Source organism: Sceloporus undulatus, chromosome 1 (genome assembly GCF_019175285.1).
Source record: "Sceloporus undulatus isolate JIND9_A2432 ecotype Alabama chromosome 1, SceUnd_v1.1, whole genome shotgun sequence".
Lineage (NCBI taxonomy): Eukaryota > Metazoa > Chordata > Lepidosauria > Squamata > Phrynosomatidae > Sceloporus > Sceloporus undulatus.
This window is the reverse complement of record NC_056522.1, coordinates 320,366,134-320,389,369: the sequence shown is the minus strand read 5'-3', so window position 1 is coordinate 320,389,369 and position 23,236 is coordinate 320,366,134. Positions and strand designations below refer to the sequence as shown.

General features: G+C 39.4%; 1 protein-coding gene across 2 annotated transcripts in view; it reads left to right on the top strand.

Moving 5' to 3' along the window:
• RTF1 (RTF1 homolog, Paf1/RNA polymerase II complex component) overlaps positions 1 to 23,236 on the top strand; it is a 47,963-nt gene that overhangs the window by 5,708 nt on the left and 19,019 nt on the right. Inside the window, exons 2-12 of one of the 2 annotated variants that reach the window (XM_042451990.1) lie at positions 4,386 to 4,496; positions 7,910 to 8,057; positions 10,127 to 10,328; positions 12,737 to 12,851; positions 15,188 to 15,299; positions 17,393 to 17,528; positions 18,220 to 18,397; positions 21,299 to 21,381; positions 21,826 to 21,913; positions 22,028 to 22,135; positions 22,765 to 22,842. In XM_042451990.1, the coding sequence (XP_042307924.1) occupies positions 4,386 to 4,496; positions 7,910 to 8,057; positions 10,127 to 10,328; positions 12,737 to 12,851; positions 15,188 to 15,299; positions 17,393 to 17,528; positions 18,220 to 18,397; positions 21,299 to 21,381; positions 21,826 to 21,913; positions 22,028 to 22,135; positions 22,765 to 22,842 (1,359 nt within the window). Of the gene's footprint in view, positions 1 to 4,385; positions 4,497 to 7,909; positions 8,058 to 10,126; positions 10,329 to 12,736; positions 12,852 to 15,175; positions 15,300 to 17,392; positions 17,529 to 18,219; positions 18,398 to 21,298; positions 21,382 to 21,825; positions 21,914 to 22,027; positions 22,136 to 22,764; positions 22,843 to 23,236 lie in introns of both variants that reach the window. The other variant, XM_042451980.1, reaches the window with a different exon arrangement.

Sequence of the window (23,236 nt, the reverse complement as noted above, 5' to 3'; positions counted from 1 at the left end):
TAAACAATTAAGCTTTAAGTTAGTAGTCAGTGTGCCTTTTTACAATGCTGATAACTCAACTTCAGTATTTAAAATTAAAAGAAATATTTATGATTTTATTATCAAGTGTGCAAGCTGTGACCCCAGGTTTCCCCAGCTCCTCTCAAATCTTTGAACATGCCCCCCCCCCCCCTTATTTTATTGTATTTTTAAAACTGAGTATTTCCCCAAAGATACCCAGTGCTGCTCCTGGAAATTTCAGGAGCATGAGATTTGGGATACTCCTCTCTCCAGCAGACCTGAGCCTGAAAATTTTAACCAAAAATTTAACCAACTTTGCAGTCAAAAATGGCATGCAGCCTGCCACAAAGAGAAAATAGTCTACTGTAGCTGCTCACCTCTGATGTAGGTAGTGACCTAGTCCTATTTAAGTGCTCACAAAAAGGAATGTTAAAAAAACACACTAGGAAAGGGGCTTGCTAGCCCTGCTCCTACCATCATTTATGTCTTGTGGTAAGTGAATTTGAAGAGGGCAGTGTCCTCTAGCTTTAAGCCCCTCCAAGTCAATGGAAATATTGTTTTTTCAGAGCTTCTCATACTTGAGGATTGTAGAGAAGCTAGCTTGCTCCCCTTCCTGCATAATAATTTAACTCTTTCTGTTAATGCTTGAAATATTTTGTAAATATTGTAAAGACTTTTCTACTCCAAGCAGAACTAATATATAAGAACCAGAATAGCAGTATTCAAGAGTATTTGAAACAGAATCATAAAATTTTAGCATTGGAAGGGACCACCAGAGCCATGTCGTCCAACTCCTGGGCAGGATAGGAATCTGCAGCTAAAGCATTCCTGATGAATGGCCACCTCCATTTGAAAACCTCCCATTAAGGACAGTCTGCCACCTTCTGTAATAGTCCATTTCATCAAAAAGCTCTTACTGTCAGGTCTTTCTAATGTTTAGTTGAAATCTCATTTCTTGTGATTTGAATCCATTGGTTCAGTTACATTCCATAATAGCAGAAAACACACTCATTTCACGTTCTGCATGTCAGACATAACCATATCACATCTCAGTCATCTCTTTTGAGATTATTGATACCAGATTTCCTCATCCATTCCCCATAGAACTTGTTTTTAGACTACTTTAGCATCTTGGTTACCATTCTCTGCAACATGTTGATATCCTTCTTACAAGTTGACAGAGAGAAAAGTAGGACGGGGAGAAGAAAATGAATGGACCAGTATTGGTCAGAAAACAATGCAATGCACAGAAGATGCCATTACATGTTTGAAGGCTATTAGTTAGATTGCTTCACTGGAGTTGTATTATTTTCCTTCATTGCACATAGGAAGTACCCTGAAGAAATACAACTTTTCAGTGGTCTAATACTATATTTCCTGTTTTTTCCAGCCATGATTTACCTATTGGAAGCATGTAACAGCAGTTAAAGTATCTTTTTTTAATCTTTGTGGTTTGGGAGCAAGTAGCTACTGATCATAACTGTAGTTCAGGAGTAATAGTTATAATCATAGTTACCATTAATCAAGAAAGTAAAGAATTACACTGAGCTCTTCTCCGTGGGCTTGCCATCCACGGATTTGAGCTTCTGAGGGTGGCATGCCTTGTTGTTTTAAAAGGATGTGCATGTACACAGCCATAGGAAAGAATGGGGCTTGAGGTCCTGTGTTTTTTGCTGTCCATGCAGGGGTCCAGAATGGATCCCCTGTGGATAAGAAGGTGCAACTGTATATGAGCCATTGAATCTAGAAGAGAGACATAGTATGAGATGTTCCCCATCACCAAACCAAGGTAAAGTAGTGTGAATCCTGAAACAGGCCATTGTTGTGTGTGTGTGTGTGTGTGTCTTGGTTTCTGGCTTATGACGACACTAAGGTAACCCTGTTGTGGAGTTTTCTTGGCAAGATTTGTTCAGAGGACGGTTGCCATTGCCTTCCTTTTGAGACTGAGAGCATGTGGCTTGCCTAAGGCCACCCAGCGGGATTCGTGGCCAAGCAGCAATTGAACTGTGGTCTCCAGAATGGTAGTTCCAACACTCAAACCTCTATGCCCCACTGGCTCTCTCCATTGGCATTAACTTTGCCAGTCAATACCTCTTGGGAGCAAATTTACTTAGGCGGGTTACAGACCGCCATTTAGGACGTGCTCTGCGCGTCCTAGGGTTAGGAAGGGGCGTGCTAGGGTTAGGAAGGGTTGCCCCTTCCTAACTGGCTCTGTTCCCAACACACGCGGAGCACGTCCTAAATGGCAGCGCCCAATCCACATGGGCGCTGCCATTTTTACGTCGTGGACGTGGCGCAGCGGAAGTGATGCAGTGAGTGTGCGCCTTGCACCTTGCGGTGCCACTTCCAGGAGACAAAAAGGAGCGCCATTTCGGCGCTCCTTTTTCACTGCGGCCGGAAGCCTTGTGGTCTGGCCGCTTAGGCTTCCCGCCGCAGCTAATGGCCGTGGCAGAAGAACGGCCGCTTGAGGGCGTTCTGTAACGCGCCTAAGTGCTTATTTTTCAATGCAGGTTCTTTAGCATATTTATTGATTTATAGAAAGCAATCTAAGCGACTTCCTTGTTGTATAACTTCATTCACCAAAATGATCCTATCAGGTTGACCTTGGGAGAATGAAGGAATTGATTTATTTTTTGCTTTCTTGGTTATCAGACAATAGTAGATATAGAATTCTGTAGTGGATCTCAGTAGGTGTTTTCCTCTTGAAGTCATGTATGTAAAGCCCTTACAGGTATAGTGGACTCTTGTTATACGCTGGGGTTTGGTTCCAAGATCCCCTGTGGATAACAAAATCCATCGAGGCTCAAGTCCCATTAAATATAATGACATAGCAAAATGGTGTCCCTTATAAAAAATGGAAAATCAAAGTTTGATATTTGAAAATGATACTTTTTTTGAACATTTTCAAACCGTGAATACTTGAATCCATGTATAAAAAATCCATGTATAAGAAGGGTCGAATGCTTTTGAATGCTGAAGCCTATTTTGTTCTAGTGTTTGTTATTGGAGGATATTTCAGCCTATAATGTACCCTGTTTCTTGGCAACACTTATTCTAATCTGACAGGCAGTTTATGTTTTTCAGCAATTAGGCCCAGTAATATCATGTGCTGTACAAATGTGATACCTCGGTAGATAATATCTAAGGGCCCCATTCCTTTTGCAGTGTTTCCTGGTGTTTATTGTATATACTCATGTATAAGTCTAGAAATGTTAGTCATAAAAATTGACCCCAAAACCCTGAGTCGATTTATCTACTGGTCAAAGTAAGTATTGTATTTAACACTTATTTAAAATAAATGAATAAAAGGAACCATTTCCTGGTGAAAAACAAGAGCGTAATCTGTCCTAGAAGCTCTGACACCCTCCCCCCAATCTATTCTCTCATCCATCCAGCCTTTAGGATGAGCACAAACATATGCCTGCTGGAATCTTGTAAGTTTATTTTGCATTATTTTCCTTTACTTCATTCTTTTATCAGTGATACCCAAACTCTGGTTCTCCAGATGTTCTGAACTTCAACTCCCTGAACCCCCACCCAGTTTGGCCAACATCCAGGAATTCTGGGAGCTAAAGTCTAAGACATCTGGAGGACCAATGTTTGGGAATCATTGCTTTGTTACATGCCCCAAAGTTTTATCTTCAATTTATTTACAGGTCATATCAAAATCACTAATTTTGGCCCCAAAACTTGCCCTTGACTTATACATGAGGTCGACTTATGCTTGAGTATATATGGTACAGTATATTAATTTTATATTGACTTTCTTGCATTAACTATAAATGAACTACAGCATTTTAAAATGTTTAATTAGAATAATCAGCATCAGATAAATAAATCCAATTTAATTCAGTCTATATTTTATTAATTACTTTTCTGTGCATTCTTAGTACTGTACTGTTAATTTCAGAGCTATTTGTGTGCATGTATTTTAACAATAGTGTTTTTTTATGTTCCGTTTATTAGTCATAAACTCTCGAGTGTGTTAAATGAAAGACAGCTTAGAAACCTGCTGATGAATAAAGATCTATACAACTGAGTGAGTCACTTAATAACTGAATGCAAGAGAAGATATAGGAGGCTTTAAAGGCTTTCTGAAATACATTTTACATAGTTTTCTGGAAGCCAGTAAGGTCTGGCACCTGTGAACTTTACTGAGGAGGAAGTTGAAAGGAACATAGCCCTGCCTGTGCCTGCTGAATTTTGTAGTTATTTGTTTGTACAGTACACCATGCAGTGATATTGTCATTATCCTAAGGAAGAACCTGTTTGAAATATTGGTAGAGATGAGGTGGAAGAAGAAATAATGTAGTAGAAATTGTTTCTCTCATGGATGGAAGAGCCTGCTCATTTTTAACTTAACTCTATGCTTTTGCTTCCATCAGGAGCTCCTGTCATTGGCCAAACGGAAACGTGGTGACTCTGAGGAAAAGGAAACACCTGCTAGTAAACCAACAGCATCTTCAGATTCTGAGACCTCAGACAGTGATGTTGAGGTATGCTTTTTTACAAAAGTAGATTATATCAAGCAAGTGTATCGAACAAATTAATGGGATGATAGTATAAAACATTAATAATAACAGCAGCCATAATCATAGCTACTGTATTAAGCATCTCTATACTCCCCTTCTTTCAAAGGCCTAGTACACTTTGGTGTTGCATGGTTGTATAAATATGAATATCTAGATTTGGATGATAGCTTGTACTTGTCTAAAGGCAAGCACATTTATTACAATGGTAAGCCAATCTGCTCCAAAATGGTTTGCCCTTCAGATGTGTGGGACTACAAATCACTACTATCACAAGGGTCATGTTGGCTGGGAAAGATGGCATCACAGCTAGAGGGCACCATATTGGAAAAGAGTCACATAAACTTTTACAGAGTAAAATGCATGATATGTCATCTTGAATTGGCTGTGGTAATAGAGAAGAAAATGACAGGTGATGATGGAAGTGAAATTATTTTTGTTCATGCTACATGCTACACAGCCAAACATACTGATTGATTTTCATTTCAGAAGTTTCATTCTGGGGTATTCTGAAGTTTCTGTATTCAAGATAATTGTTTGTGTACTGCCTTTTGTCAAAGTTGGTTTCTAAATGGCTTGCAAAATCAAAATTAAAACAATAATAACAGTTAACCACATAATGAAAGCAATTAGCAGAAAAAGAAGTCAGTCAGCAAGATTCTCTAAAAGCTTGTAAGAATAAAAAACCAGATTACCTGGGGCCTAAAAGAATACATTATTTGCCCCAACTACATGTTACTGGGAAGCCTAATGTGTAATGCAGAATGTGGAAACATTACAGTCCGTCCTCTCCTCACGCGGGGGATCCGTTCCGGATCCCTCCGCGTAAGGCGAATTCCGCCTATGCTCGAGCCCCATTGGAAACAATGGGGCTTGTGCGCGGCAGCGCAGGCACGCGCGGGGCGCAACGGGCGCACGCGCCCATTCAATTGAATGGGACGCGCTGCCCCTTCCGCCCCACGTGCGCCCCGAGGCTTGAGCACGTATGCTCAAGGCTGCGTATGGCATGCCCGCGTATGGCGCGGGCGCGCTGTACTTTTTGGGGTTTCTTGGCTAATAATGGGTAAGGGCCATATGAAGATAATAACACTTCGATGCTGTCTCATAGATAGTGTGAGTTTTTCTTCGCAGTTTTATTGTAAGTATCTTTTAGCCGTGGCAGTGTTGGTGTGAAAGTACACCTCCTTACATACATACTTGTATGCATGCCAAGAGATGCAACCACAAGGATAATTTTGAAGTTTTCCCTTTGTGTTTTGTTGCTTGCAGCTTCTCATGCCATCTGGAACTGATCTTTGATCAGCAGCAAAAAAGCCAACCTCATATCATAGTTTAAGCTGGCTTCTTTTGACTAGCCATAATTTTAGATTAACCAAACTTTAGAGTTCAGATAACATACTAAACTGCAGTTAATTTAAAACACATTCTCACATTCATGCCAGAGGAAGCAAACAATTTGTTTCTTTGGGGAGAGTACACAAGTTCAGGGGAGACTAGGTTTGTTCTTATACAGTAATGCTAAACCACCATGTTTTACAAAGCAGTTTATATTTTTTGTTCAGTTAGTACAGTGCGCCTGCGTTACATGCGGCATTGAGCAAATGTTCAAAGCCGCACAAAAGGTGGTGCATCTCATTTGGATGAATGGGGTGTGCGCTTGTCACGGGCGCGCCATTGCGCCGCCACATGCACGAGCCTCAATTCACTTGAATGGGACTTGAGCATGCATGGTATTTGGCTTACGCGGAGGAGTCCGGAATGGATCCTCCGGGTAAGCCAAGGGCACACTGTATAACATTGAAGGTATTCTTAACTTTAAAAACTGATATGCTGCTGCTGTTGTTCGCTAATTCTTAAAACTGTGTGAAAGCAATTTGAATTTGAATTTGAAAGCAAGGTTTGACAAGGTTTCCCATGACATTCTTGCAAACAAGCTTGTAAAATGTGGGCTAGACAAAGGAACTGTTACATGGATTTGTAACTGGTTGACCGGCCAAACCCAAAGGGTGCTCAACAATGGCACCTTTTCATCCTGGAGAGAAGTGACCAGTGGGGTCCCACAGGGCTCTGTCCTGGGCCCAGTGCTATTCAACATCTTTATCAATGACCTGGATGACAGAATTGGGAGCATACTTATCAAATTGGCAGATGACACCAAATTAGGAGGAATAGCTAATACTCCAGAGGACAGGATCAAGATTCAAAATGACCTGAATAGACTAGAAAGCTGGGCCAAAGCTAACAAAATGAAATTCAATACGGAGAAATGTAAGGTACTGCACTTAGAGCGGAAAAATGAAATGCACAGATATAGGATGGGGGACACCTGGCTGAATGAAACTACATGTGAAAGGGATCTGGGAGTCCAAGTAGACCATAAGTTGAACATGAGTCAACAGTGCAATGTGGCAGCTAAAAAGGCCAATGCAATTTTAGGCTGCATCAATAAAAGTATAGTGTCTAGATCACGAGAAGTAATAGTGCCACTGTATTCTGCTCTGGTCAGGCCCCACCTGGAATATTGTGTCCAGTTCTGGGCGCCACAATTCAAAAAGGACATTGAGAAGCTGGAGCGTGTCCAGAGGAAGGCGACTAAAATGGTGAAAGGTCTGGAAACCTTGCCCTATGAGGAACGACTCAGGGAGCTGGAGATGTTTAGCCTGGAGAAGAGAAGGTTAAGAGGTGATATGATAGCCCTGTTTAAATATTTGAAAGGATGTCATATTCAGGAGGAAGCAAGCTTGTTTTCTGCTGCTCCAGAGAACAGAACCCGGAACAATGGATGCAAGCTACAGGAAAAGATATTCCACCTCAACATTAGTAAGAACTTCCTGACAGTAAGGGCTGTTCAACAGTGGAATGCACTTCCTTGGAGAGTAGTGGAGTCTCCTTCCTTGGAGGTCTTTAAGCAGAGGCTAGATGGCCATCTATCGGGAACGCTTTGATTTGGATTTCCTGCATGGCAGGGGGTTGGACTGGATGGCCCGTGCGGTTTCTTCCAACTCTATGATTCTATGAATTGTGAATAGTGGTCTTAGTCTTCCTAGAGGAACAGTCTTCCAAATATTAAATACGGTTTTTGGAGTATGGACAGAAGTTCTAACTTAACTGTCTATATCCTCTGAACAATAACTGTCAACTGTGCAGCTTTGTTTTAAAAAAATATAAGGTCAATTGCAGATCTTCTCTAGTCCAGCCACTAAATGAAGTTGCATACTTGTTTTCTGTAACAGAAATCTGCATTGCCATCTGCACTTGTCTTGGTCCATCCTTTATCCCATCTGCCCTTTAAAATTAATTTAGGGTTTGAATTTGTGATTATGTACAGAGAGTGTTCAGCATTTCAATAAAAGATTGCCCTCATTCCTTTTATCCTACAGTGGACAGTTGGAGGTTCTAAAAACAAAAAGAAAGGGAAAGTTGGGAAAGCAGAGAAAAAAGGAGCCATGAAGAAACAGATGAACAAAGCAGCCTCATCAGGCAGCTCTGATAAAGAAAGCTCTGCAGAAAGTTCAGCACCTGAAGAAGGTAACAGAGAGGATGTACTATGTAATAACCTCTTTTGGTTTGGTTTTTTAAAAGATTTTTAGTTAAAAATTAAGTATGAATATATAAAATACACTAAAATTAGCTGAAATTGATTTAAAAATCTACATTCAGTATTGAGTTGAAATTCCTGATTATTAACAAATATTTTTTCTGCTCATACTTAATTATTATTAAATTTACATTTAATACATAAGGTCCTTAAATGTACTTAAAATGACTTCAGTATCATTGCTGATGAGATAAACTGTTTATATTGAGCTAAAAGTAACTAAACTGGCTACAATACTATCCCATTGATTATAGTTTAATGAAAGGTTTGCCCCCAAATTTTGGGGGCAAACCATGAAATCAGTTTTTAAAAAAATAAATTCTGGGGAGCCCCAAGGGAAACTTTTGGTACTCTTTTTTTCCTGTGCACTCTGTTAATGTTTTTTCTGTACACATAATAACTAAAACTAGTAAAAAAGAATTCATTGTCTAGCTTACTGAATATGTACAGTATAAGAGAAGAGCTTAAATTAATTGTAAAGGTAATGGGGGTATTCTCTGCCAAAAGCAGTCGTCTCCAGCTCTGGGCTAGTACAGAGCTTCAGAACTGATACTGAGAAGTGTATAAAACACCAGAGCTTGGGAAAGCTACTTGGTTTTGAACTACTTCCCAGAATCCCTCAGCCAGCATGGCCAAGGCTAGGAGATTCTGGGAATTTTAGTCTGTGAAACATAATCTTGAATACTAAACAAAAAAAACCCTTTACACAACCAACAGTTAGTAGTCGTTATGTGTATACAAGCATGAGTCACTTTGACAGGAACATGTGACCATATCATTCTCTTGTGAGAGATAGTGTGAGTGTAACAAAATGGGGATTATGTGTTCAATGGTAGAAAAAATTCACTTATGAAAATAATGAATGAGAACTGGGAGATTACAACAAAAAGAGTTTGTTAAAGTGAGTTGGGCGCGTTACAGACAGGCATAAGGGACGTCCTCAGGACGTCCTAGTTTTAAAAAGGGGCGTCACTTCTTGACGCCCCCAAGCCTAATATGTCCTGAGGACGTACAAGATGGCAGCGCCCCATCTATGTGGGGGCCGCCATGATGGCGTCACAAACGTGCCTCCTCCAAACGAGGCGGCGCGGACGTGACGCCATTGCTCCGTGCGAGGGCGCTTAATGCGCCCTTTGCGCAGAGCAGGAAGGAGCTCCGTTTTGGAGCTCCTTCCTGGTTTGCGTCGCTGAGCGCAGCCATCAGACGGCTGCGCCAGCGACGCAGAGGAGAAAGGGGCCAAGCGGCCCCTTTCTCCTCCTCCCCACTACTGCGGGGTGTCCTTGAGGCTTAAAGCCCCAAGGACACCCCTTTCCAGGCTGCAGGGAAGCGGCCTTTTGCCGCTTCCCCGCGGCCCGGAAAACGGCAGATTGGGGCCTCAGCGGCTGCCGTTCTACCCACTGAGGCCCCAATACACCGGGGAAAGGGGTGGGTACAGGCTGCCGCTTTTTGGTGGTCTGTAACCCGCCATAGACTTCCCAGCCACCTTTCTTTCTTCAGTCCAGTACTACGTAGACATGGACCCAACTAAATTTACCACTTTAAATTTATCAAGGGATAACAAAGGATCTAGTAGTATTTATTATAAATTCTTAGTGTAGTAAATAGAAACTTTGCCATGTTTGTCTGGAATATCGGTATACAAAGAGATCTTGCAGAACCTTTGAGACGAACTGTGTGAAAGAAGTAGCATGAGCTTTTATCTGAGGAAGTAGACCAAGTCTACGAAAGCTCATGCTACAACTTCTTTCACACGCTTAGTCTCAAACAGGGTGGATTTGATTTAAATCAATAATCAGACTTGATTTAATCATGTGATCCTCCCCCCCCAAGGGCAGAGGTCCTCACTCACTGTAAGCTTAATACATATTTTACTCAGACTTACAGAAGACTCATTCTTGCTGGTATAACAACCAAATGAAGGCTATTTCAATACTTTTGAGATTCATCTGCAGTTCCTTGGTTGCTCCAATATTCTGGGGTTCTTTCTGTTTTATTTCAGGTGAGGTTTCTGATTCTGAAAGCAACAGCTCTTGTTCCAGCTCAGATTCTGATTCATCTTCAGAAGATGAATTCACTGATGGTTATGGGGAGGACCTCATGGGTGATGAAGAAGACAGAGCTCGTCTAGAACAGATGACAGAAAAAGAGAGAGAACAGGAATTGTTTAACCGGATAGAGAAGAGAGAAGTTCTAAAGAGAAGGTGAGGTTTTGATTAAAGCTTAATTTATTAAACGATTTCAGGGGACACAGCCTGTACTCCATGTCAGTTTTGCGAATGCAGCTGCTATCTTTCCTTTTGCCCCATGTCTGCTTTCCCTTGGAACTGGAAGAATATGAGCAAACTAGCTCCTTGTTAGCCTTTGATTTGGTTTCCCACCTCTACCTGCCATGTAAGATGTATCCAATAATGATTTTTCAGGGTGAACAAAGTTACCAGTGTGTGAGAATTTTGTGTTCCACTTCAGCTACTCCAGAGTGTGTTAGCAGACAAAATTACCTACTTGTGCCTGACAAATACAGTCACCACTCCACATTTGTGTGGGTTAAAGGTGGAGGACCCCCAGAAAAGTGAAAAAGCCATGAATATGTTAGCTCCCTCAAACATGAATGATACATAGGCCACTCCCATCAGGAACATCACCCATCTTTGCAGCCTTCAACACATTGCCTTCCCCACGGTGAATCCAATATTAGCAGCAGCAGCAGCGTCCATGGAAGATTTATGTTCTCTCCCCAATTCCTTCCCTTCCGGACTGCCAAAAACAACACCATACCTTTCCCACTTTGCCAGACTTTGCATCCCCCACATTTCCAAAGTCCTTTCACTTTGAATCTGATGTTAGCAACCGCTACTGCCGTGGACAGTTCACTCCCCCCCCCCCCTCTTCCTCACTCTCCTTTCTAGCTTGTCAAAAGCAACACTGTACCATTCCCACCACACTTTGCATTGCCTGAATTTCCAAAGTCCTTCCACTTTGAATCTGATGGTAGCAGCAGCAATAGAAGATCCCCTTCTCTCCCCTCCCCATCTTGTCTTCACCCTCCCTCCTGGCCTGCCAAAAGCAACACCGTCACAACCCATTGATTTGAATGTTCCCTTCATAGTAACACAATAGGATTCCACTAGCATTTCTCTTTTCAGGTGAGGTTTCTCTTTTCTAATGCTGCAGAGACATTTTCTTCCCTTCCCCAACCCTGGGGAAGGGCTAGACCGAGCAAAGAAATTTGAAGGAGAAGGAAAAGGCTTAATTTTAACTAAGGAATCTCTATAGCAAAATGATTTCTTTTATGTGAAGGATCATCTTTCCTTCAGGCACAAGATTGGAAGTTACAAGTTATACACAGATTAGACTATTTCTGCCAAGTAACCAAAAAGTAACCAAAAGTTCTAATGCAGCTAGCTAATACATTCTCCTACTCTTCTTATAGGCTGATGGGATTTGCAGTTCTTGATGTCCATGGTGCAGATGAAAATCTAGACTCCTTTGTCTAATTTTAATCAGCTAATGAGGGAGACAGGAGCCCCTTGCTCCAGGCTTCTCTTTGTTAAAAATCTCTTGTCTTTTCTTAGGCTTTTAATAACCTCTGTTGAGAAAGTTGCCGAAGATTTTTGGATTTCTGCCTAACTGGTCATCTTATTGTGCAGTTGTTATCTCATCACCACTATGATGCTGAGCCTCATTAAAATGTAACTGAGCCTTTTCACCTCATTTAACCCTTTGTTGCCTGGGAAGAAGGTTCAGATAGTGGGAGCACTTCCATTATCACAGAAGGACTGTTTCAAACTTTGCGGTTTCCAAGAACAGCAGTTCTCTAATTCCTCTTAATTCCTTTTTCCAGCAAGGGGCCCTAGTGGAGCCATGAAACCACAAAATGTTTGCTGGTTTCTTAGCTTTTATTTGGTTCTTTCCCATTATAAATGGTTCAGAAATCTCTCCTATGGCTTAGTTAATAGCAGCAAGAGATCTAAATTAAAATATGATGTTATTTAGTGTCTAAGCATAATACATCTGAGTGTGCTGTATTATACATTCTAAATTTATCTGTAAGGCACTTGGGCACCTGATATTTATAATAAAACAGCTTCTCTCAATCTTACATATGTTATTTTGCAACACCCATCATTCCCAGTCAAGAGTCGTAATGCAGCATATCTGCAGTGTACCAGGTTGGAGAAGGCTTCAGTATAAATTGGGTACCACACTTAATTTGGTAATTTGTTTCATGTCTGGATTTTACATTGAATTCTGATCATTTCATGGTAGATTTTAAAAATCATTCTAGATGATTTAAAATCATGAAGCCTATCTACGTAAGCATTTATACAAATTCACTCCTCGGTTTTTAGATCTTAATTTTTTGTATTAAAGCTGAGCAACTAAGTGCTTATTCTTCCTGATAATTTATGAGATGGTAATCACTAGCCAAATTTTGTCTAATGTCATCATAAGAAGAACAGATAAGTTTAACTTTGTCTATTCTTGCTGTTAGTTCCCTAGCTTTGGGAATTCTTAATCTACCATACTATTTCATTCCTGCCCTGACTTTTCAAGCTACCTGAATTTGATTACTGGCCTTTACTTATCGTTTTCCTCGTTTTATGCCTAGGTTTGAAATAAAGAAAAAACTAAAGACAGCGAAAAAGAAAGAAAAGAAAGAGAAAAAGAAAAAGCAAGAAGAAGAGCAGGAGAAAAAAAAGCTCACACAAATTCAAGAATCCCAGGTAAGAAACACAAGCTCACATTACCAGGAGAATAAAAATGCTTTCAGCCAATGATTTGTGATATCAAATCACTTAGATTTAACTCTGATTGAACTTGATTAAGAAATGACCTCACTGAAGCGCTGACCAGACGGATTTTTATTAAGCAAGAATTTCCCCGTACCCTTCCAGACTTCTCATAACTAATTACAGATTGAGTCTCCCTCCCGAAATGCTTGGGACCAGAAGAGGATTTGATCTTGGAGCTTTTCGGATTTTGGCATATTTACATATACATAATGAGATATTCTGAAGATGGGACACAAGTCTAGACATGAAATTAATTTATGTTTCATATATAGTTTATGTAACAGTCTGAAGGAAATTTATGCACAATATTTTAAATAATTTTGTGCATGAAACAAAGTTTGTGTACATCAGAAAGCAAAGGTATCACAGCTGCCCATGCGGACAATTTTGGATTTTGGAATATTTCAAATTTTGGAATTCTGGATATGGGAGACTCAACCTGTACTCATCTTTGGTAGTTTTTACCAAACGGGTCATCATCTTAGTCTTTTGCAGCACAAACAATATTCTTCTATTATATTTTGGCAACTTTAATTGATTTATTACAATGAGGAATAGTCCACATAAAACATCTTTTAGTATCTTTTTACTTCTGTACTCCCAGAGATTTACCAGACAATACAGTTAGAATTTTATTTTGTGTGGTTGTAGCGAGAGGGTGAATTATCTGAAATCAGGTTTTTGCTTGTGTGTGGCTCCTAATTTGGGACAGTTTACATATTTCCATTCTACTCCACCCTTTAAACTTCATGTTTCCTTGTCAGAAATCATTGACTGATTTCTACTGTTCCCAAATAACTAATGGCAGCATATAAAATAGTGTGTTAACACCCTACCCCCCAAATTAAGATCTATCATCCAAATACTTGGATTATCTTAAATAAAGTCTTAAAACGCATTAAACCAGGAGTTTAATCAAGCCAAGAAGCTCAGATCCAGCACGGATTGGAGAATGGGGATAATGTGCATCTCGCAGTTAGCAATTTAGCAGCCATGCTTTGAACTACCTGTAACTTCATTTTCTAAACTGTCCTCAGATGCAGCCCTACCTATAATTTGTTATAATAATCTAATCTGGAGATTTCCCTAGTGTAGATAAGAGGCCAGGCTATTCTGGTAGAGATGCAGCACGAATAATATTTCTGCTATTTAGAAATGGGGATGGGGGTAGGAAGAAAAAAAATATAGCTGAGTTATCCACATAGTGATGGTGCCTCACCCTATCTCACCCCCAAATTTCCAAATTCTTAATAATCTGAGTAAATGAGCAGACCCTAAAAGAAGCAAAAATATCTCATTAAAGTCAATATCATCTAAAAATGTTTTCTCATATATGCAAGAAATTCATTCTACATTATCTCAGGTAATGTTGGCCAACCTGATGCTCTTAAAATGTTTGTGACTTTGGCAGGGTACAGACCACCCAGAAGAGACGTCTCCTTGGCACCTCTCTGCTCCACAACTGCGCCGTAGCATACAAATTGCACGTCGCAGCTGTGCAGCAGAAAAGAAACTCAAAAAAGCAGCTCCTTTTTCTTGTGCTGCAAAGTGCCAAAGACTGCGCATATACGTCTCAGCTGCGCAGCTGCGATGTAACAGTTACGCATGCTGTGTGTAAGGCGCTACGTAATGGCGGCGCGTGCACACCATGCTATGGTTGCGGGTCGTGTGCACGTGCCACCCTGAGGCAACCCTAGCACATCATGGACGTGCCACAAAGGGCTCGTCTGGAGAGGGCCTTTAACTCCAATCAGTGCTGGTCAGTATGGCCAGTGGAAGTGGTAGACCAAAATATCTGGATGACAACAGGTTGGAAAAAATGACTTGATGTGGATCCATTCTATTTGCCCATCTTGCAATGGACATTAATGAGTTTAGCCATTAAAACCTTTGAAGTTGTTAGAAATTGAAAGCTGGGGATCATGTATTTTGTAATTTTCAAGATTATTGGCAACCTTAATAAATTCCAAAGCAATTCAGGATGATTGTTACAAACCCAGGACTTGTAAACAAGAACAATACTATTTTTTATTCTTACCCGCCTATCCCCATGGATTGAGGTGGGGAACAGCAACAAATTAACATACAGCATAACATAACATTAGCTTGAAATGCACATCAGTTAAAAGACCAGATCAATTTAAAAGAATAAACAAATCAACATAGTATAAAGCACTGCAAAGGGAGAAGTGGTTTGTGAGTGTAAGCATGTGTACAGTAATTCTGAGTTATTTTCAGTCTTAATTTCTAAGTAGGTGTTTCTTCAGGTAATGTCACACAATAAAGAACGACGGTCAAAGAGAGATGAAAAACTGGATAAGAAATCCCAAGCCATGGAAGAATTGAAAGCTGAAAGGGAGAAACGAAAGAACAGGACAGGTATGTCCATTAAGCTGTAGTTTACTTTATTTTATTTGTATCCTACCTTTCTCCCAAATGGTCTCCAATGCAGCTCATATAATGAATTAAAGCACGGTACAGGGACGAGTATGGCATAGTAGTTTGAGTGTTGGTCCATGACTATAAATCCAGGATTTGAATCTTCACTCAGCCATGGAAATCCACTGGGAAATGCAGTGAATTCATATGCTGATAGTGTGGTAGATTTGTGCCCTCAGTTTGGGGGTATGTGCCAGACCAACCATGACTCTGGGCGCATCTGAACTGCAGAAATAATACAGTTTGCCACCATGTTAACTGCCATGGCTCCATGCGATGGAATCATGGAATTTGTGGTTTGCTGTGGCACCAGAACTCCTACAGAGAAGGCAAAATATATCACAAAACTGCAAATCCCAGAATTCCATAGCATTGAACCATGGCCATTAAAGCGGTATCAAACTACATTATCTGCAGTGCAGGTGCAAACTGTATTGGGTCTAGACATTAGCCATTCACATTTGTATTCTTTCTTGGATACTTTTTGATTGATAATGGCACTTCTCTTGTGGTTTCACAAGCTAAGATATATTTCTCCCCCTTTTAAGTTGATTGCAATCACTACTTCATTTAATCTACTTCACAGGTACCCTGTCTGAACATTAGAACATCTGGTTTAGTGACCTTTCTGTGGTTTGGAACTACATCTGAAAAGGGTTGATTTTTAAGTAATCGTAGAAAGAGTACTGATAAGCGGATATGTGTGTGTGCGCGCACATGCAAAAATAGAAAGGATATAAGCTTAGATCTGAATGAGGATTCGGATTTGCAATCCTTAGTATACAAACATTTATAGAATAACTATAACCTATTATTATAACTAGCTGAGTCTTTGTTCTGCTTGATTGCATCAGATGTCCTTATGATTCAGCACATATAGTTGAGTCTGCCTTGTAATGACTATCTGGAATATGTATAAATAACAAAACACCAGTAGGCTCTGTCTGGCTAATGTTTAATGGTTAATCTCTTTGGAGTGTATTGTCAAGAATTCCAGTGATTTCTGTTGAACGGGTATGTATATTTTTGATATGGAAAACAAAGGAATTTTATATGTTTTTATGTAATAATTTTTTTTAGTGTTTTTCTATCTTTTCCAGTATTTATAATAGATTTATATTTGAGTTGTGTTTTTAGCCACCCTGAAAAAGGCCTGCTTTTATATAGGCCGAAACACTTAGGGCTTTTTAAAAGAATAAACAGTTGACTATCTAGTAGCATGTGGAGCTTTTCTCCTTTCTATTTTTTTCTTATTTTTAAGTAATGGCAGTTTTCCTCACCTAATAAACATAAGAAGAGCCTTTCTGAATTAGACCAGATGTGCATTGGTCTGGCACTTTGTTTGCACAATGGCCAGCCAGATGCATATGAGAAACTCACAAGCAGGGACATCTTCTTGCTAATGTTCCCCAAAGACTAATATTTGGAGACGTATTTTCTCTGATACTAGAGGTAACATGTAGCAATCCTAATATCTGCTGATAATCTGGTATTTTGTCCAGTTTTCCATTTTTGAACTGTCTAAGATGGTGACGATTATTTTGAGTATATCAAATATGTAGTTAATTTTTTATTACATATCCTTGTCTCTTTAGAGTAGAATTAGACAACTTGATAGGTATTCCAGCATTGTTCAGATTGTATATTGTCCCCACGGGCTCCATCTACACTGCAGACATAATCAGCTATACCCCAAAAGTGCACATTCACAGCAGGAGATTTTTTTAAAAAAAAATTATATCACAGACTGCTGTGTGATATCCTGTTGTTTTTAAATTCATTTATAGAGTGGCTTGGAGTGGGGCATGAGTCAGTGCTGTCTTCAAAAGCCCACTTGCTCTTATGAAATTACTTTCATATTGTATAGTTCTGTGGAGATTAAACTGATCAAAATTTAGTTGCAGATGAAGGCTGCTTTCCAGCTTGATTGTGATATAGGTCTGGCTTGTGGTTATTTTTAAACTAAATGAATTTCAAAACTAAAAGAAATGGAACAAAAAATTAACATTAATTTACTACATCTTTGTTTATAGCTGAATTGCTAGCAAAGAAGCAGCCATTAAAAACAAGTGAAGTATACTCAGATGATGAAGAGGAAGAAGAGGATGATAAATCTAGTGAAAAAACTGATCGTTCATCCAGGTCTTCATCTTCTGATGAAGAAGAAGAGTGAGTACTGAATCTCCATTCAGATTTGAGAGCTTGACAGTCTATCTGTAGGACTAGCTTTTGTGATCATTAGAGGTGTCATTTATGTAATACTATGTGACATTAATTCCCACTTCTATGTGAAATAGGTTTATTTTCATCATAGGACTGAGGAGATGACAGGACTGAGGAGATGAAGGTTCAGTATTCAACATAATTGTGAAGCTTTTCTGGTTACTCTGGGTTAGATATGCTAGGAAATCCTGGGAACTGTAGTTTTGGGAGACATTTAGCTTTCTCTGTCAAGGAGCTCTGGTGCCATAATAAACTACAATTCCCAGGATTCCCTAGCTCTAAACCAGGGCAATTAAAACAGTCTCAAACTGGATTGTTTTTGCAGTGTGTATTGGACCTGAGAGAACCATTTTGAGCTCCTTGGAACAAAGGTGATAGTTACATGTGATAACTAATAATCTTGGATATAAATAGAGGCAGTAAATCTATTTGTGTCTCATGTGTTGAGTCGTTTTCTATTTTATTTTTTTCAGTTGAGTAACAACAACAAAAAATTAGTGCTGTTGCAATGGATAATGTATGATTTACAGTGTGTGAGTTGAGGATTCTGATCCCAGAATGTAGCATGTTGAACTCTCAATCTACTTTAGGGTATGAATTGTTTTTCTCCTCCCCCCTCCCCGCCTTTTTACATTAGGAAAGAAGAAGTTCCTCCAAAATCACAACCAGTGTCTTTACCCGAAGAACTGAATCGTGTTCGATTATCTCGACACAAACTGGAGCGATGGTGTCACATGCCTTTCTTTGCCAAGACAGTCACTGGCTGCTTTGTGCGCATTGGAATAGGAAACCACAACAGCAAACCAGTTTACAGAGTAAGTATATCCTGGATCAGACCTAATTTCTTTTTTCACAATAACAACAAGCTTTCCCTGCTCTTCGATCAGAGAATGTTAACAACATTTTGTGGTGATATTAAAGTAGGGTAATTGCACAATATGGTACTGGTTTTGGACCCAATATTAACTCTTTTTACCACACTTTATTTGGACATCCAATCAGCATTCTTCTCCCCCCCCCCCCCAATAATTTCTGTACAGTGAGGGGGTAGATTGATCTCCTGTAAATCCTAAGGATGTGGAGGTGACCATTACACCTCCAAAAGTTATCCAAATTTAAACTTTTTATAAACAGGTAAGCTGGTAACTTTATTTCTAAGCAGAGCTAGATGAAATTTTCAGAGATAATTGTGCCTTCTGAGGGGATCGATCCTGCCAAGATCTTGTGCAGAGTAGAGATCTTGTGGGAAAGTAGCCCTTACGGTTTCCAAAGAAGGCTCTTGTGATGAATGCCTTCCCATGGCTAGTCCTGCAGTTCCAAGCCTTGATAGCCTACCACTCTCACCTTGCCCTTTTGTCCTCCTTTATAATCCCTCTTGCGATTTGAGACTTGGGCCTCCTGATGACATTAGTGTGGACAAGTTGTGTTAACAGTTATTTCTTTAAGTGTGAGACCCTTTTGATTCAAAGTCGATGAAGTTTTAGAAGTTTACCAAAGCAGTTCAATTTTATTTATTATATCAGAATACTTGGTATTTGACAGCATTCAAGCCAACTACTATCATCCCTCTTTCTTTCATTCATACAACATTCAGCTTCATCCATTCCCAACTGACTTTTAATTCTTTCTCGTGTGGCAGTTCTTGTTCTCTTAATTCCCTCTTGCGCTGTAGTTCCTTCTCTCTTAATTTTTGCTCTTTTTAATTTAACTCTTGCTCTTTCTCCATTTTCAAAATGTCTATTTTTTCTTCATATTCAATCCTAGTCAACTCAATCTCTCCTTTTATCTTTCCATACTGTCTAAGGGCCCAGATGTGGTTGTGTCTGTAGTCTCTCTCACTCATTCCTTCCAGTTGTGCCAGACTTTCCCCAGTTGGATTGATATTCTTGAGAGTCATACTCTCAGTATTTCTTTACGTTTACCCTGAATTTTTACCTGAGGAAATTTTTTTATGATTTAAGTAACTGATTCTCACTTCATTTCTGCTGGTTTATTAAGTTGGTGGTTCCTTATTTTACTTTAAACTTTTACCCCAGGATCACTTTACTACTTCCTTATTCCTGGGATGATTTCCTATGACATTACTAAGATCAGGGTTTCTGACAGATGTGGTTTCTCACTATTTTCTTGTGGAAACCTTCTGCTTTACCTCAGGGATTCCCACTATCATTTAAACTTTTATAGCACCTTTTCCTCAGGCACTACACTTCCCCACCTGTTTGGCAAAATTCTGCCAGCTGTCTAGTCAAGACCTTTCTTTGATTGTCTCTTAACCAAATAACTCTCTTCACAGTATCTTCACAGAATCATCAGAAACAGATCCTCCCAGATCAGAGCAGATTCCATTTTTTGTGAGCAGTTTTAAGAAAATGGCATACAAAATAGAAGTGGCTTTAGTTTAAAAATGTGCAGCATTGCAGAAGAATAGATGCAGAGATTTGAGTTGAAAGGGACTATTTAAATTTGGTCAGGGTCAGGAGAAAGCCATTTATTCCATGGGTTTTCAAATAATTTGTATGAATTTGACATATGTTACAGAGATGCACCACGAAAAGAAGTCTGCAAAATTTTGGAAGTTACGAGTGCAAAGGTCAGGGAATTAGGATGAATAAAAAACAGTTAAACGTGTGGGGGTGGGGTGTGAGAGGTTTTTGTTTTTCTCAGTTGGCTGAGGTCACATAGTGGGATCTCTTTTAACATTCCTACTTTGGGGAGAGAGAACTACTAAAAATACTCAATGCAGGAACAGTTCTACTATATATAATTTCAGCATCCCTCACCCACATTACTGGGATTAAAGAGCCTTGGTAAACCATTCACTATAAGTAGAAGCTAGAGCTTTCTCTGTCAAAACTGCCATCTGTCCTTTCTGTCTCCTCTCCCCATGCTAGTGTTTTCCTCATTAGAGAGCCTGGGATCTTCGTGTCCTTCTGAAACCAAATTGCAAATAAATCTTCATGAGAGGTCAGATTTAGATTTAGTCCACTTGAGGAAAGACCTGCTTTAATTCACATATCTTCCAAATCAGTTTGTTTTGGTACAGTCGGCCCTTCTTATACACGGATTTTTTATACACGGATTTAAGCATACATGGTTTGAAAATGTTCCAAAAAAGTATAAATTTACCTTGATGTTCCATTTTTTTATAAGGGACACCATTTTGCTATGTCATTATACTTAATGGGACTTGAGCATACACGGATTTTGTTATATATGGGGGATCTTGGAACCAAACCCCAGCGTATAACAAGGATCCACTGTATTGTATTGTGGAATTGTCCATATCTCAAGCACACCTTTAGTCCAGATTTTAACAGATGGAAGAAACTTTCTGACCACTACCACCCAACACAGCTACACATATATTCTAAAAATCTGTTCTTGAGGATTCCCCACCCCTCCAGAGCAGATATTTTAGAGAATGTAAGAAGCGACATGGGCACTGGTAAATGATAACTCTTATCCTTCCACCAATGGGATTTTTTAGCTGGATCAAATGCCTGCTGTGGATAGAAGAATAACTTCAAGGTGCCTTATAACATTAAGTCCAGATCTAGTCATAAACACTTCAAATGGTACTAGTGCCATAATTCAAGGCATTTTGAATTATAAAAAAAGAATGGCAAGAGCCAAAGTGGTGAGGAGTCTCGTTTTTCTTTGGTGGGGAAGTTTAAATGGAAATGTTCATCTTTTTTATCTCATGGTTACTTTTATAGGTGGCAGAAATAACTAGTGTTGTAGAAACTGGCAAGGTTTATCAGCTTGGAGGTACCAGGACAAATAAGGGATTGCAGTTAAGGTAAGTAACAACTGGAACTTGTTGCATCACTTTGAGGGTGTATGATCCCTGTGTAATAAGAGAATGGAAGAAGTGATTGCCATAGTCTTTTTTCCCTCAGCCAATATAAAGTTGACATCCTTACTCTTAGAGTTTCCTTTCCCTAGAAAAATAATAATCATGGAGTGCTCAAGCAAACATTGCACAAAGGCATGGTGAGCGTTTCGTATGCTATTGGTACCAGTGGTTTTTATGGATCTCTACTAGTATATTCAGAATGTATCTTCCAGTAGCAAAGGTAGAACTGGCCATGCTATAACATAATCCATTACACAGAGAAATAAATAGTCTGGTATGCATGCACTTTTCTTGATTGGTCTCTACCACTGCCCCCTCTCTATACTCTGGAAGATAAGAGAAATTGTTGTTGTACACAGGTTGCTAAGAAATAATTATTCTCTGCAGGCATGGTAGTGACCAACGTGTGTTCCGTTTAGAGTTTGTCTCCAATCAAGAATTCACAGAGAGTGAGTTTATGAAGTGGAAAGAAGCTGTAAGTTTGCTAGAGTATTTCCATTTATCCTCACAGTTTTGCCAAGAACACAGTGTTGAATGATCAATTAAAATAACTAACAGTTTTCTTCCTTTCTTTATAAATGTTAATTAGATGTTCTCTGCTGGGATGCAGCTACCCACACTAGATGAGATAAACAAGAAGGAAGTGTCCATCAAAGAAGCCCTCAACTATAAATTTAATGATCAGGATATTGAGCAGGTAAATGAAGAAAATGTACTTTTGAGCTGGAACCATTCAGTTGAAGGTTCATAACAGAAAGGTAGGTGAGGTCTTAAAATAGATGTTCTCAGGTGTTTTTCCTGTAAAGATAAGATGGGTTATATGTTTTGTTTTTATGATGGAAAAGATACACTTAAGGGTCTGTTTAGGCTTTGTTTTGGTATCCCTCTTTGTGTGTCACATTTGCTCTGACTTCTTCAGATTTGCCCCATGCTCAGCATAGTTACCAGTGAAGAAATGAAGGTTTGAAGCTGGGGCAGTGTTTTTTTTTTTTTTTGTTTTTTTTGTTTGTTTGTTTTTGGAGCACTTACTCATTGGCAAAATTAGCTTGTCTTACTACAGTTGTCCCTGCAGCCATATTGCCACTAAAGTATTCTGCATTTACTCATCATTGTACCAATAGGCTTGTGGCCAGCATGCATCTGAAATGCTTCTTTAACTATAGGACAAGTACAGAATATAAACAGAATGGGTGATATAGGAACAGTCTCAAGCATAGCTTGTAAAGGCTGAAATCAAGTTAAGAATGGCCTCGTGGTGAACAGAATCAATTGACCTGTGATATGTGGAATTTGGGTATTACATTATACTGTGTTCTCTGTTCATAGATAGTAAAAGAGAAAGAGAGATTCCGGAAAGCACCACCAAATTATGCCATGAAGAAAACTCAGCTTCTAAAAGAGAAGGTAAAATAGGTGGCATTGGGAATGAACCCTCCCCAAATTACCTTTGCTGGAGGGTTAAGGCTGCTTTTCACTAGCCTTTCACTCATCTGTGTTTCCTGAGATAATGGTATTACCTTACACTGCTGTTTTTCTCCCATTCTAGAATTCCCATAAATGAAAGCATTGCCTCATAATCATAGTAGTTTTGATCATGCATATTTGGGTTAACTATTGAGATACTGCTTTATATCTCACTTGCAGAAGATACAACTTGTTTAATTTTAATGGGCTGTACATCTTAGGAAATTTTCATTGTTGCCAGTAGGGGGCCTAGTAGATTAATTTTGTGGTATATACTCAACTATAAATCGACCTCATGTATATGTCCAGGGCAGGTTTTGGGATCAAAATTATA